Source organism: Lactuca serriola, chromosome 3, assembly GCF_051521515.1.
Source record: "Lactuca serriola cultivar US96UC23 chromosome 3, Lser_US96UC23_V15, whole genome shotgun sequence".
Taxonomy (NCBI): Eukaryota; Viridiplantae; Streptophyta; class Magnoliopsida; order Asterales; family Asteraceae; genus Lactuca; species Lactuca serriola.
Window position 1 is genome coordinate 100,270,695 of NC_136410.1, and position 16,994 is coordinate 100,287,688.

The 16,994-nt window shown below is 37.3% G+C and overlaps 1 protein-coding gene across 1 annotated transcript; it reads right to left on the minus strand.

Moving 5' to 3' along the window:
- Positions 1-15,808: 15,808 nt before the first annotated feature.
- LOC145095558 (uncharacterized) lies at positions 15,809-16,696 on the minus strand. Its single transcript, XM_079033413.1, has one exon. It carries the CDS (start codon positions 16,694-16,696, stop codon positions 15,809-15,811), a length of 888 nt encoding a protein of 295 aa, XP_078889539.1.
- Positions 16,697-16,994: the final 298 nt, after the last annotated feature.

Consider the following 16,994-nt stretch of genomic DNA (forward strand, 5'->3'; position numbering starts at 1 on the left):
GTCTATCACTATAGATCCAAGGGATGGTAATCGCTTCAAAACCGACAACCTATGACAGTACAAATGCATAGCCTATCGTCTAACCAACACAGAGATCCGAGGGGGATCCATAGTAGCGAAAGTTGAGCCTCTCAAATTCAGAGTATACAAGCATAAGTTTAGTGGAAGAAACCCAAGAAACTCATCCAGAATGAAACAAGAAGTGAAAACTTTTTATGCCGCTACAACAACAACAACAACGCTCACCTAGCCATAGTAATACGAAGGAAAGCGTCCATGGCATAATCAGTGCAACTGTTATCACTTAGTTGAGTATGTTGTTTGCAGGAAGTGCAAACAGAAGGGAAACACTGTCAATTACTACAGAAGCACGACACCTGTAACAGTAAATTAGGGATCAAACACCAGAACAGGATTTAGTGGAGGAAGAACATGTTACGAATGTGGAGAAGTTGGACACTTCAAGAAGGCGCGCATGTCCAAAATGGAGGAACTAGGGAGAAAATGCTTATACCAGATCATTCATAATTGGAACTAGGAACACTATCCAAGGCCCTTCTGTGGTAACTAGTACGTTCCTCATAAATAACTTATACACTATAATACTCTTCGACTATGGAGCTGATAGAAGTTTTATCACCCGAACAGTTAGAAAACTTGTCAAGTCATGAGTCTAGAAAATTAAAAGAAATCTATGAAGTAGAAATCGCTAATGGTCAAACCGAGAGAACACATGAAATCCTAGAAAATTGTCTAATAACTTTAAATAAATACCTTTTCACGTCAACCTCATGCCAATGTCTATTGGTAGTTTCGATGTCATAACTGGCATGGATTAGTCATGTTTACACCATCCCGAAATTCTATGTTGTGGAAAAGCTATACGACTACCCTTACCTAACGACGAAGTCCTAATTATCTATGGTGATAAGTCTGGGAAAAACATCAAAATCATTCCTTGCACTAAGGCTCAAAAATATCTACATAAGAAATATAACACATTCTTGGCTAACATTGTAGATAAGAAGAGCTAACCAAAAGAAATAAACGACATACCTCAAGTTGTGACTACCTAGATGTGTTTCCTAAAGATCTACCTTGAATATCACGTGTTCAACAAATCAAATTTTGAATCAACATAATTCCAGAAGGAGCAGTAGTAGCAAAATCTCCTTATCGGTTGGCTTCATCTGAAATGCAAGAACTATTTAGCCAACTATAAGAACTTGTTGACAAAAGGCTTTATCAGACCAAGCATTTCACCTTGGGGAGCACCAACTTACTTTGTTAATAAGAAGGACAGATCCTTTCGAATGTGTCTTAATTCTAAAGAGCTGAACAAATTAACAATCAAGAATCGTTACCCACTTCCAATAATTGATGATCTATTATATCAACTTCAAGGATCTAGCTACTACTGAAAGATAGATCTTAGATCAAGATACCATCAACTCAGAGTAGAGGAAGACAATGTTCCAAAAAGAACATTTAGGACTTGGTATGGTTATTATGAGTTCTTAGTTATGCCTTTTGGATTAAACCACACCCCAAAAATGTTCATGGATTTCATGAATCGTATTTGATTACTGTATTTGGATAAATTTGTGATATTATTTATCGATGATATAATGATATATTCACGAACCCATGGAAGAAGACGATCAACACTTGCAAATAATATTAGAACTACTACAAAAAGAAAAGTTGTACACAAAATTCTCCAAATGTGAATTTTAGATTAGAGAAGTACAATTTTTAGGGCATGTAGTATGTAACAAAGGGATTCATGTCAACCCCTCCAAGATTGAAGCAATTTGGAAGCACCAAAGATGCCAACAAAAGTGCATCAATTCTTAAGACTTTCTGGCTACTACCGGAGATTTATCGAGAAATTCTCTAAGATAGCCAAGCTAATCACAACACTAACATGAAAATGTCATTCCTCAATATTTTGGGCCAAACTTGGAGACACACAATTAGCCAGAGAACATGTAGGTAATACCTTATGTTCCGAGCCAGAAATAATCCGGGAGACAATTAAAAAGATCGTGCAAATTAAGGATCGATTAAAGACAGCACATGATCGTCAGAAGAGTTATGCTGACGTCATATTTAAACCTTTGGAATTCCAAGTTGGAGATAAAGTAAAAGGAATCCCTTTGAAAAGGCACGATTCGATTTTGGAAATGAGACAAACTTAACCTGCAATATAAAGGACCTTTCAAATTCTAGCAAGAATTGGTTCTGTCACATATCAACTTACGTTGCCTCAAAGAGCTAAGAAATATACAAAATGTTTTCCCCAACTAATTAACAGTTCCTCTTCCACAAGATAAATTTTGGGACGAAATTATTTCAACGGGGGGAGAATGTAACACCAGTCAAAATAGGTCAACAACAATCACATGTAATTATGCCAATCAAGTAATGTGATTTTGTTAATCTAGTAATGTGATAAACTTAATATGTAGTTTAGGATAAATTCTAATACAAGTATGAACTATCATACATATTTTATGATACAACTCAAAGTATACGTTCATACGAATAAAAAATTTAGAGAACGTCTAAATTTGACTTCGTGTGAAGAAGTTATGATAAACTCCAACACTATAAATCTCTATAACAAGAGGAATTTAAAATATACTTATAATTATCTATTGAAGTCTAAAAGAGAGTTGTAGTACTCGTAAATACCTATGCGTGGATATAAAGAATGTCAAAAACGGAGTTGGTATGCAAAAGTTATGACCTTCCGAAGATACAACTGTCTGAGAGCATGACACGTGTCAGAAACTCTAATCTGAATGGACTCACGACATGAGTATCTTTTCTCACGACGTGAGGAGTTGAAATGTCACATTTCAAAGCTAGAAGATGCATAGCAAGTCTACGAAGTGATAAGTCAAAAGCTCACGACGTGAACAAGGATATCTCACGACGTGAGGAGTCAAACGGACACTTATGGAGCGTAGAAAAAACCTAGGAAGACTACAGGATGAATCTTGCCATGGCTCACTACGTGAGCATTGACTCTCACGACGTGAGAGGCCAAAAATCAGCCTATAAATAGCCATTTCGACTCTAACCTTTCTGACACCAAAATCTCTTCTCTCTCTCTCTCTCTCTCGTTTGTTGAAGCCATTTCGCATCCTGAGCCCGACAATCACAAACCGCTTACTGTTTCTAGTTAGATTCTATAAACTCACGCTACTAGGGTGAGTTTCACGGTCCCATTTTGAAATTTTTATCATTTTTCAGGGGGAGGATACATGTTTTATATTATTTGTGCATATAAATCATAAATTGTTTATATTACTTATAATATATAGTTACATAATTGTTATGCCAATTTACCGTTAAAATAGTCGTTTACATATATAAAATTTAATAAACACTACCATTACTATGTCCACATAATATAAAATTATATTATGCTTTGTCGTTACTCTACCTGTATAATATCTTTAATTATTATACGATGTCGTTACTCTGTGTGTTTACGGATAAATCATTTTTATACAATGTCGTTACGCTACATGTTTAGTTTTTAAAAGATAATTAAACGCTATAATTATATATATTAGTATAATTACACAATGAAACATTTGTCTAATCACTTAAAATCTTAAAGTTAAGACTACAACCGTTAAGGCTATGCAAGCAGTGGTTAAATGAGAGATATTCATCATCTAAGTTTAATAGTTAGCCAAGACCCATGCCCATAATTGTTAAATATAAAGTGAGCAGGAGAGTTATGTATAGATCTATACGGGCTGACATCCTCACCTACAGTTGCTAGCAACAACCATCGATGGTCAAGTCACATGTGACAACTGTCTAAACATTATGTCGTCCGATGAAGCGTCGTAAGGGGCAACAAATCTTCTGTAGCTCGATTATGGGAACTCATTGTAACCTTGATAGACACGCCTTAGGAAAGCAATTACATAAGTTAAATTAATACTCATATATAGTAAAGCATACTTTCGGTCAAGAAAGTACACTTATAACAAACATACTTTCGGTCAAAAAAGTACACTTATAACAAACACATTTTCGTTCAAGAAAGAACATATGTATCAAACATACTTTTGGTATAAAAGTACACATTTCGTAAACATACTTTTGTATAAAAGTACACTCTTCGTGAGCACACTTTTAGTATAAAAGTACACTCTTTGTAAACATACTTTTGGTATAAAAGTACACTTTCCGTAAACATATTTTTGTATAAAGGCACACTTTCTATAAACTTACTTTTAGTATAAAATACCCGTTCAGTAAACATATGTTTATGTGAAAGTACATATTCAGTAAACATACTTTTGGTATAAAAGTTTACATTACGTAAACAAACTTTTCGTATAAAAGTACACTCTTTGTAAACAGACTTTTGGTATAAAAGTACACTCTTTTAATCATACTTTTGGTATAAAAGTACACTTTCAGTAAACATATTTTAGTATAAAGGCACACTTTCGATACTCTTACTTTTACTATAAAAATACTCGTTCAGTTAACATCTGTTTATGTAAAAGTACATATTTAGTAAACATACTTTTGGTATAAAAGTACACATTTCGTAAACCTACTTTTGTATAAAAGTTCACTCTTTGTAAACATACTTTTGGTATAAAAGTACACTTTCCGTAAACATATTTTTGTATAAAGGCACACTTTCTATAAACTTACTTTTAGTATAAAATACCCGTTCAGTAAACATATGTTTATGTGAAAGTACATATTCAGTAAACATACTTTTGGTATAAAAGTTTACATTACGTAAACAAACTTTTCGTATAAAAGTACACTCTTTGTAAACAGACTTTTGGTATAAAAGTACACTCTTTTAATCATACTTTTGGTATAAAAGTACACTTTCAGTAAACATATTTTAGTATAAAGGCACACTTTCGATACTCTTACTTTTACTATAAAAATACTCGTTCAGTTAACATCTGTTTATGTAAAAGTACATATTTAGTAAACATACTTTTGGTATAAAAGTACACATTTCGTAAACCTACTTTTGTATAAAAGTTCACTCTTTGTAAACATACTTTTGGTATAAAAGTACACTCTTTGTAAACATACTTTTGGTATAAAAGTACACTATTTGTAAACATACTTTCTGTACAAAAGTACACTTTCCGTAAACATATTTTTGTATAAAGGCACACTTTCCATAAACTTACTTTTAGAATCAAAAGACTTGTTTAGTAAACATATGTTTACGTAAATGTACATATTCAGTAAACATGCATTTGGTATAAAAGTACATATTTTGTAAACATACTTTTGGCATAAAATTACACTCTTTGTAAACATACTTTTGGTAAAAAAGTATACTCTTTGTAAACATAATTTTGGTATAAAAGTACAATTTCCATAAACATATTTTTGTCTAAAGGCACACTTTCCATAAACATACTTTTAGTATAAAATACTTGTTCAGTAAACACATGTTTATGTAAAAGTAAATATTCTGTAAACATACTTTTGGTATAAAAGTAAACATTTCATAAACGTACTTTTCTATAAAAGTACCCTCTTTATAAACATACTTTTGGTATAAATGTACACTCTTTGTAAACATACTTTTGGTATAAAACTACACATTTTGTAAACATACTTTTGTACAAAAGTAACCTCTTTGTAAACATACTTTTGTTATAAAAGTACATGCTTTGTAAACATACTTTGGTATAAAAGTACACTCTATGTAAACATACTTTTGGTATAGAAGTACACTTTCCGTAAACATATTTTTGTATAAAGGCACACTTTACATAAACTTACTTTTAGTATAAAAATAGCCGTTCAGTAAACATATATTTATTTAAAAGTACGTATTCAGTAAACATACTTTTGGTATAAAAGTATTTTCGATACAAACACTATAAACCTATGGACTCACCAACTTTATGTTGACGTAGTTTTAAAACACATATGTTTTCAGGAACTTGATAAGCTGGAAAAATATAAATCTCTATTATTAATAAAGGTATGTAGTTTATAAAATTCTTTTGTACTGTTCAATATATGTTATATAACTATGATACAAGGAATGACATTACGTCGCCCAGTGTTTCCGCCGCCGACCGGGGTGTGACACTTACGGTGTTCTCCTACAACAACAGTTATCACTCCAACATTGATGCTCCTCCTTTTGAATTCTTGTATGGTCGGAGATGTAGTACCCAAATTTGTTAGGGGAGGTTGGTCACAGGGTTAGTAAAAGGACCAAAGTATGCCTTTAGAGAAATGAACTTATTCAGTAGATCAGGCAGAGGCTGCAGACCACTCAGAGTCGGCAGAAGACCTATGCTGTCCGGTTCCGATTGGAGTTGGAGTTTCAAGTCGACGATACGGTATTACTGAAGGTCTCAACTTGGAAAGGTGTTAAATGCTTCATGAAGAGGGGGAAATTAGGCCAACTGTACATTTAGTCTTTTCGAGTGATTTCTAGGGATGGAAAGGTTGCTTACAGGTTGGATCTACATAAGGAGCTTAGTCATATCCACAACACTTTCCATGTTTCACCACTACGAAAGTGCGTATTGGATGAGGATGTAGTGGTTTCCTTGGACGATATTCAGGTCAATAAGCGCCTAAACTATCTTGAGAGGCTGATGGCTATTTTGGAGGGGAAGATGATGGTCCTGTGCAACATGGAGATACCTTTGGTAAAGGTACAGTGGCAACATCAGAGAGGTTCCGAGTAGACTTGGGAGCTGGAGGCAGAGATGCGGGAGCATTCTCTTGAGTTATTCGTTGCGGCAGACTTTGAGGATGAAGTCTAGATCAAGAGGGGGAGAAATGTAACATCCCGATGTTAAGATACTTCAAAATTCAACCCTTTAATTTATATATATTTCAATTGGTCCAAAAGTACAAGAATAATATGCAAAAACGGATTTATGGCATTTTCGTAAATTATGGCTTCAGAATACGCCATGTGTACGCTGAGCTTAGTAGGGCGCGACCCAGTATGCTGGGCGTACATCATTGTACACTGGGCGTACATCCTAAATGGGGTAACCCTAAATTTTAGGGTTTAGCTAGTATTTATGCATCCTTATGGCCTCCTTTCCCTTCACATTCTCAGCCTCCACCCTCTCATGCGTTTGTAACCATATAACCACCTTGTGAAGCCATTTCAAGCCATAATGTTTGTGTTTGTGTTCTTTGTAACATCCCGGAATATCAAGAGTAAAGTCGAAGGGCTAAAAGAGTATATTGGGAAGGGAACTCGGCGAGTCCATGGGTGGACTCGGCGAGTAGGGTCGTGACTTTTGGTCGCGTGTTAAGTGGCCGACTCGGCGAGTCAGCGGATGGACTCGGCGAGTAGGCGCTGAGTGGAGGAAACCCTAAATCCAGAGGATGAGCCCTATATAAAGAACATTATGCCCTCTCCCCAGCCTCCTTACCCTTTGTAGAAGTCCAGAAAGCTCTAAGACATGATTGTGAGGGATTAGAGTGCATTTGGAGCTTGGAGAAGTGATTGTTGAAGAAATCTTGAAGGAGAAGAGACTTGGATCAAAGGGCTTTGCAAGGATCCGGATTAATCTTTTCTTGGAGCTTACTTTTGAGGTATTATTTCATTGTTTGAGCTGCTATTGTCTAGATTCATCATTTTTGGGGGTGTTAGAGATCATATCTTTTGGTGTATTGGAGTTTAGAGGTTAGATCTGAGGTTGCTACCTCAAATCTGGAATGGAACAGGGCTAGAATGCACAAAAGTCCCTGTTTGTGAGTGATTGAAGGAGCTATCTTGTCCCAAGCCCAAACCCTAGAGTGAAAATGCCTAGATCTCCTGGGATTCACGTAAAATTTTCCACTTTACGTGATGGATGGCCTTAGGAAGGGTAGATCTATGGTTTGGATCATCTGCATGGCTTGGAAAGCCTCGGTATGGATTCAGACCCGGTGGTACTCGGCGAGTCACATGGGTGGACTCGGCGAGTTGCTTGAAGATAGGCTGGAACTCGGCGAGTTGGAAGAACAACTCGGCGAGTTGGAGGAAGATGGCCTGGAACTCGACGAGTTGGAAGAACAACTTGGCGAGTAAGTTGAAGATAGCCTTAGACTCGACGAGTCTATTCTTGGACTCGGCGAGTCTTGTCGAAGAGTCCCAATCTTTTCTGGTTAAGCCGAGAATCGGTTAGTCAAGGGATGACTCGGTGAGTTGTGTGGGAGTGGACTCAGAGTCGCTGAACTCGGCGAGTCTCGGGGTGACTCGGCGAGTTGAGTCGCGGATTGTAGAAGTTCTGTGTATGGGGACTCGGCGAGTCATCGGGTTGACTCGGCGAGTAGAGTCAGTCAGGTGTTGACTTTGACTTTGACCAAGGGTTGACCAGTGATTTCCAGGGACATTTTGGTAATTGTTGGATATTGTTTTGAGTTTAGTGCTTTGGTGGTTGTCCAGTGGTGGAGATCGTATCAGTGATCAGAACAGCTTAAGTTATCTGCTCAGTCGTCAGTTTCGAGGTGAGTTATCCTCACTATATCAACAGGTTCTAAGGAACCAAGACCGGCCCTTTATCAGATTGAGATCCGGGTATTTGTTGTTATGTTATTGCTTTGATATGTTTGCATACTGGTAGCTAGGATGGTATATGTTAGAGACCTGGTTGAGACCGGTATCCTGAGATGTAGGGTGATGCTATGCTAGTGACCGGTTAGGTCGGTATCCTGGTTAGGATGATGATATGTTATGTGATCTGTTTGATCGGTTTGTTGACTGTGAATTGTTATATGATTGTATGTTTATGTGCACATGGTTGTTTGGACTGGAGTTGGGTTGAGGCGGGTCCTGCTTTGTGCTGTAGGCCAAGATACCCAGGGCGGACCGGTTGTCCCGAAGGCCCAACGAGCGGTCCGGATAGGCTGTAGGCCCCAAGAGGGCGGACCAGACGTGCCGAGGCTCGGAGAGTGGACCAGGCTGACTGAAGGCCCGGTGCGGGCGGACCAGTCATACTGTAGACTCAGAGAGTGGACCAGGTGGATTGAAGGCCAGGTGCGGGCGGACCAATCATACTGCAGACTCGATGTATGTGGTTAGATTCGGAGAGTGGACCAGGTGGATTGAAGGCGCGGTGCGGGCGGACCAATCACACTGCAGACTCGAGGTATATGGCTAGACTCAGAGGCTGGACCAGGTGGACTGTTGGCCGATACGGCGGACCAGTCACATAGTAGACCCGAAATGCATGGTTGTTTTGTGATCGGATATGATATGACATGTTATGCGTGTATGGTATATGTGGTTGGTATTTTGGGGATATCTCACTAAGCTTTCGGGCTTACAGATGTGGTTTAATGTTTTTCAGGTTTTTCAGGAGACCGTGGCAAGGCGAAGGCGTGATCGTACCACTCCTAGACCTAAATGTCTTATCTTGAGCATGGCATGTTCTTGACGATTTGAGTTATCCTTTTAGACCCTAGGAAGGTTCCTAAGTAAAAAAAATGAAGTCCCAATGCTTAGTTTTTCTACATCCAACTTGTACAAGGTCTTAATGGATTAAGTCTTGAGTTAAGGACATTATGGGCGTGAAAAGTCATAAAGTTGGAAACTTTATGACTCTAGAGTTTATTTGTACCTTGGCTATGAAATATGGACACTGCTTAAGCCATTAAGAACTTATTGGGTTTTGAAGGATGCGAGGGTAGTTTGGGATAACTCGACTCGGTTGACTCAGTTGACTTAATGGGTTTGACCAATTGGCTTTGACCAAGTTTGACCATTGAGGGTATTTTGGGATTTTGATGAAATTGGTCTTTAGTGGGATTAGATACCTGTTAGAGAGCTGATAATCGAAGTCAAGGACCTAATCAATTTTTGTTTAGTTTGTGAGGTGCGTTTTCCTCACTGTGTTTTTAGGTCGAAGGAACCAAGGCCGACCCATTGGATTCTTATCATGGTTTATCACATGTTCGTATGTTGTAGTGACCTGTTAGATCTGTATGCTGGTAGATAGGATGATATTATGCTTAATGATCTGTAAGATCTGTCTGATTGTCTATTGGCTGATTATATGTGTGCATATTTGTTATGTATATGTCGACATAGTTTATGTGTGGTTGGGTTGAGGCGTATGAGTGTAAACTGATGGCCAAGAGACCTAGAATGTCCCGGATAGACTGCATGCCCAAGAGGCATACCAGTCAGGTCGAGGGCCCGGAGAATGTTCCGGATAGGTTGAAGGCCCAATGAGGCGTACTAGTCATGTTGAAGGTTCTGTAAGGATACCTGATATATTTAGGCTAGTGGACCATTCCAGTCAGACTGAAGGGTCTGTATGCATGTTGTATGCATTATGCTTATGTTATGTGTTTGTATTTTAGGAGAACTCACTAATCATTGACTTATAGTTTTGGGTTATGTTTCAGGTACTACGAATGATCACAGGAAGGAGAAGGCATGACCGTACACATCCTTATGTTTTGACCTATGATTTTGGGAGACTCTGATGTTGAACATGTTTTGAAAACTATGTTTTTAAACACTTTGTGAACCTGGTTGGTTTTGAAACGTTTAAATTTATCATGATTATTATGAGTGTTACAAATACTCTGATTTTTAATAAATGTAATTTGGAACAAACGGTTTTCTTAATAAAAATTTTATAAATTGGAAAGTGTTACCTTAATAAAAATGAAAATTTTGGTTGTGAAAAATGGGATGCTACAATGTGGAAATGGGAGCAAATCACCATGGAATTTATCACAAAGTTACAAAGGATCGCCAAGGGACTCGATGCTATTTTGGTTATTGTTGGTCATTTAACCAAGAGTGCCCGTTTCCTTGCTATTTAGGAGAGCTCGTCGGCCTAGAAATTGGATGACACATATTTATGGCACATTATGGGCTGCCTACTTCTGTATTCTTAGATTGGGACAAGGTTTCATGAGGAGTCAGCTATGAAATTTCATTTTAGTATAGTATACAAGCAACAAAAAGATGGCTAGAGTGAGAGGACTATTCAACTCTCGAAGATACGTTGAGAGTCCGCATCATTGATTTTGGTGGGAGTTGGGAATCCTACCTTCATTGGTATGCCTCCCTACGATCGTCTCTACATAAGATAGTGCCAAACCCTAGTTTTGTATGGGGAGTTGGGCAGAGAGTCATGTGTTGCACATATGTCATGCTCAAGACGATTAAGATTATACAAAAGTTCAAACAGAGATTGTTGACGGCTCAAAGCCGATAGAAGAGCTATGCGAATCAATGTCGTTCAGAGTTGGAGTTTCAAATTGGGGATATGGTACTTCTGAAAGTATCCCCTTGGAAGGGTATTATTTGTGTCAGGAAGAGGGAAAGTAAGGCCCCATATTTATCGATTCGTTCCGAATTATGGATAGAGTATGCAAAGTGGCCTATCGATTGAATCTACTAGAGGAGCTCGATCAGATCCACAACACTTTCCATATTTTGTAGTTGAGGAAATGTGTGAGAGACGAGTCCGCTATAGTCCCATTGGATGATATTTAGGTTGATGATCGCCCGAATTATATTGAGCGACCGGTGGTAATTCTTGATAGGAAGATGAAGGCATTACGCAAAAAGGTGGTAGAATTGGTTAAGTTGTAGTGGTGGCATAGGAAGGGCTCATACTGGAATTGGGAGCCCGAGACGGAAAAGTGCGAGCACTACCTATATCTGTTTTTCGCTAAGGATTTTGATGGCGAAATCTAGTTCATGTGGTGGAGAAATGTAACATTCATTATAGGTAAATGATTCATTTATGTTTTTGGAAATTAAATAATTAAAATGTGGGGTTTGTGATGACCACGATATGGTGTAGGATACCCTACAATGTGTTCATGTCCTTATGAAACATGCGTCATTCGTGCGCATCACGACGTGGCAAGGTTATGGCTACAACGTAGTGGCCTCCATAGTGCAAAACATAAATTTACGGTTTTTAGGCCTTATTTAAGTGATGGGATGGCTAGGGTGTTCACATCCTCAGCCTCTATCACTTCCCTTTCAGCATAGAAGAAACGCTTGCCTTTATTCTTGACCTTGTAAGCTCCTTGTGGTGATTTTATCCTCTTGAAGAAGAAGAAGGTGTTCTTGGTGCATTGTTTAAGAAAGCAAACCTCTACTTCATCATCTTGTGTTGTTTTAGGACTCTTGTAAGTCCTAAAGCTCCCAACTTTATATGTCAAGCACACTAGATCTATGTTTTATCTACTTTCTTCCTTGTTTGGGGTGGTTTGGATGTATGGACTCCATAAAGTTGGCAACTTTATGGGTCCTTGAGGTTCCTTTGTGGTCTATTGTCCCATATGTGGAGAGTTATTGAGTTTTGGGTTCATGCATGAGATATTGATCACATTTTCCTTTAGTTTGACCTAAATGTTTCTTAAAACATGCATTAAACATGCATATCTAAAAAGAAATGATTTTTATGATGTTTTGGAGAGGAGAAAGCCTTCTACAAAGTTTTAGTGTATAGCTTGAAGGATTAAGAGCTTAATGCATTAAGCTGACCAGAGCAGTTTCCATGACATAACAGATTAACCACGAAGACATGGCACCGAACATCCTTTGCGATTGTTTTGTCGTAATGCTGCCACAATGTGACCAAGGAGTATCCACGACGTAGAGGTTGAATGGGGCTGACTTTGACTGTTGACTTTTGACCATGTATAATTTTGGTCAACCTGAGGGTTTTAGAGTGTTGAATGAAAATGAAAATTTATATTATTGGTTTGGTGATTCTTATAGCCGATCTTCACTATTTGAGAGCTTTTGTGTCAAGCTGCTATCTTCGAGGTGAGTCTTCTCACCATATTACCTATGTCATAGTAGGGTGCATGCTAAACTAGTTGAGTCTTATTTACTGATTGTTGTTATGTGTGTCTATTAAGTTGATGATAAGTCCAAGACTGCTAATAATCCACATGGTTGCTGATAACCCATAGGTCTGCTATGAGTACATAAGACTATTGATAGTCGCTTGGACTGCTGATAGACCTAATGTTGCCAGTAACCCATAATTGTTTACTATGTTGTGTTGTATGTGATATTTTGGTGAAACTCACTAAGATTCACATTTAAAGTTGTGGATTTAAATATGTTTCAGGTACTTTAGACGATCGTGGGAAGGCGAAGTCTTGACTATACACTATCATCGACAGTTTTCATGATTCCGCATTTTTTGATATTCTAATTTTTAGGATGAGTGTATTTGATACTTATGTTCTCTTGACTTGGTTTTCTTGGAAATAATGTTTTTACTTAGTTTAAAAATGAAAATTTTGGCTGTGAATTTGGAATGTTACATAAACTTCCAACATCAATTCTCGAAAAAAACCTCTGCATGAGATACTACTCCAAAAGGTATTGTCTTACAAGCATTTTAGAGTTTTTGGAAGTCTTGCATATGCAAATAACAACATGAGATCCGGTGACAAGTTTGATGAACGAGGAAAACCTTGTCTTTTTATTGGCTATCAAATGGGTCAAAAGGATTACTAGATACATGACCTTAAAAAATAGAAAATTTATACCACCTGTGATGTAACTTTTGTGGAAACAAAATTTCCATTTGAAGAAAGCTATCAAGGTGTTAAAACCATCAACAATGAATACTTAACTGATGCTTCAGATGACATACCGAACTTCGAAGATGAAGATGAAGAACAAAATAACACCAAAAATAGACTCGATGAAAGCGGTAACACACAACTAGAAATCGATGAAAACTGGCATCAGTGTATTAATAATGAACTAGAAACTCCTAGAAATAGCGACAATCTCAACAAACAAAACCAACCCCTTTATCATGGTACTCGTGTCAGGTTTTAGCCTAAACATCTAATGGAATAAATCACCAATCTACCACCATCCCTTCAAGACTCCTTACCCGTGCCCGAATCAAGTTTTTGTACGATATATCCTCTTTCCCAATATGTGACTTTCATCTTTTAGCTTGTGCCACAGTCCCTGAACTAGTCTCTATTTCTTAACCTTTGTTTCCCGAGTGAATTGGCACTAGCACAAAAAGCATTTAACGATGCAGTTAAATTGATTATTTGGTGCGGGTATTGAACCGCACCAAAAGATATATCATCAAAAACAGCTCTATTTAACAATGCAATTTCAAAACCACACAAAAAAATAGTCAAAACCGCCCCAAAAAAGATTTTTGAAAAATAGCCAAAACCGCACCATTAAATAAGAACTGCACCATTAAACATGATCATCTTCCTTGCAGAACTTTGGATTAGAAAACCATCTCTCATCAACTACAAGTTCATGAGGTTTCGAACCAATTCTTCCTACAAAAAGAGTGAAGTATTAGGGTATCAGCTAAAACTTTAAAAATGCCATTTAGGTTAAGTTCATGTAACCACCGGAATATCGACCTAAGATAGATTCTTTACTCAATGCAATAAAATTAACTCTTGTTACTAGTTTCCTGGTACGAGATGAAAATAAATACGTAAAGTAAACAAAGTTGCAAGACAGAGTATAAACATATATACCTACCTGCTAATACAACTAAGCAGATAAGATATAGGCATCCTCCATCTTGACAGAGTACAACATCAAAATAAAACTACTTACTACAAAAAAGTTGTTGCTTTTTCAACCATCCACACCACCGAAACATCCACCGCCTGTCATCTTCACTTGAAAACCATCACCACCATTGCTAATCAGAAAAAAAGGAAGAAGAAAAAAAGCGGTAACATTATGGATAGGTATGTACTAAAGGATTAAAATAGTCGAACACTTGGCGGGAAAGATTTAAATAGAAGATGGATGAACATCCACATGTTACCGCCACGAAAAAACCATTCCCACATTTGTTAACCATCCAAAACTGCCGCCATCTTCATCGAAAACGCATCACCACCACTTTAAATATGAAAAAGGAAGAAGAAAAGAAGTGGTAACATTGGCAAGATTTAAAAACAAGAGGGAGGAACTTACTAAGTTGCCATTATCCAGAAGAATGGGAGAATCACAAAGACGGAAGTATAATTGTTTTTTGGATGAGTAGAACACCGGACAAACAAATAACAATAATGCTTCATATCACAAGTATATAATGTGAAGTGTGAAGGGAAATGAAAAATTAGAAACAAATTATTAGGGGGGCATGCAAAATTAAATGGTGCGGTTCTTGGATATTTAATGGTGTGTTTTTATAGTGTTTAATGGTGCGTTCAACTAACACACCAATAAATACGTTTTTAATGGCGTTTCCTGCGATTATAAGGAAAACACACCAATAAATCCTTTAATAATGTGGTTTTGGACTAGACCACATCAGAAAAAATGATTGTATCATTAAATGCTTTCTCTACTAGTGTGATGCGATGATGGAGGAGGAGATACGATGGAATAGAAGATGTATGTGCCGAGATTTAAGGGATTTTGTTTAGAATTTTGATTTTGATATTCATTAAGTTCGTTGATTTCTCGTTGTCTTTATTTATTTTATTTTATTTATTTAGGTATAAAACAAGGATGTGAGCGGGAATTGGAATGACACACGACACGTGTAATTTTTAAATGGAGGTGAAAAATAATTAAAAATTTAAAAAAAATGACATATATTCAAATAATTATTCTTTTATTATGTAGGGTACATAAAAATCTTCTTTAAAACTTATCTATTACTTGCAGCTAATTTAGGAATAATAAAGAGATATTAGTAACAAACAAAAATGAGATCCTATTGTTGATATTATGTATTGTTCACAAAGTCCATGCACATGTTACAAACACCAGAAAATGCCTCTAAAACACGCCTAGCTGGTGTATGAAAACTTTGGATGTCTAACAAACTACGATATTGAGAAGGGAAACTCTACTATGGATTAATCTCCTGTAAAGGTGATCTAAACCAACCTTCAATCCTTCAAGACCCACATCAAGAATTTGCAATCTCCTTAATGTCATTTCCACATCAACATCTTTGGTCTCACCATTGCGCACATTGTTGTGGAGCAACGTGAGAGTCAACTCAATGGTTTCAACCTCGGTGAGGACCAATTGATCATGTTTGTGTGTGGATGTACGCTTGGACAACAACTTTGATATCAGTTGAACCCCGTTATCACGCTTAGGCTTGGTTGACACAATGATCAAAATGGATTTGAACAGGGATATAGTAAGTGCATTAGTTTCTTTAAGAACTTTAGAAACCAATGACACATGGTGATCAATATCTACGAAAAGAAATGAACATATTTTCTTTTCTAGATGTTTTAGTGTCCTGAGGCTCTTGGTTACAACCTTCTTTGCCATTTTCCGGAAGCATAGATACGCTGCAATTTTACTAGCAACTGTTGAATCGCTACCTTTCCTCCGTAAGGCCATTTGAAGGGCGTTCACGTTTTCCTTCATTAACAGGATTATGTCTATAAGGGTGCTACACGTGTCTAGAAACCCAATGGACCACTCTAAGGCAGCTTCGAGTAGGGTTTCATTTTGGTGGTGAGAAAGGGCTTGTTGGGTCTTTGGAGCCTGGACAAACTCATTCACGAAAACATGCAACTCTGCCAAACCAACTAAACTACTTTGAATGACTTCAAACGAACCCACCAATTTTCCCGATGCTCTAAGCTCATTTATTTTCTTCTCGGTCTTAGTGCAAGATGGGTGGGTTAATCTAGAAGGCAAACTAATGGATCTGAAATGATTTATAGATGATGGGGCTCCCATGTTGATAATTTATTTGATCGAACTAAAGCAAAATTCAAGGATCGGGTGATGTTAAGCTTGCTAAAGAAAGAAGAAGAATATTTATAGGGACGGAAGAAGTAACGAGGATGGAGGAGACATAAGTTAAAGATTGGCATTTATATATTAAACTATTTAGAAGGATATATCATGAGCTGTGATGTTTTTGCGTTACCTCCCCAATCATCAACGGTACCTTTCACCTGCCTAAAATTCAAACCTTTATGTTGCAAAATTTTCTTATGTATATAGTTTTATATTACATCAAGTGGTGTTGGGT

Excerpts from the sequence above, each read along its gene's own strand:
- LOC145095558 (XM_079033413.1), bottom strand. The coding sequence starts at position 16,696 with ATGGGAGCCCCATCATCTATAAATCATTTCAGATCCATTAGTTTGCCT.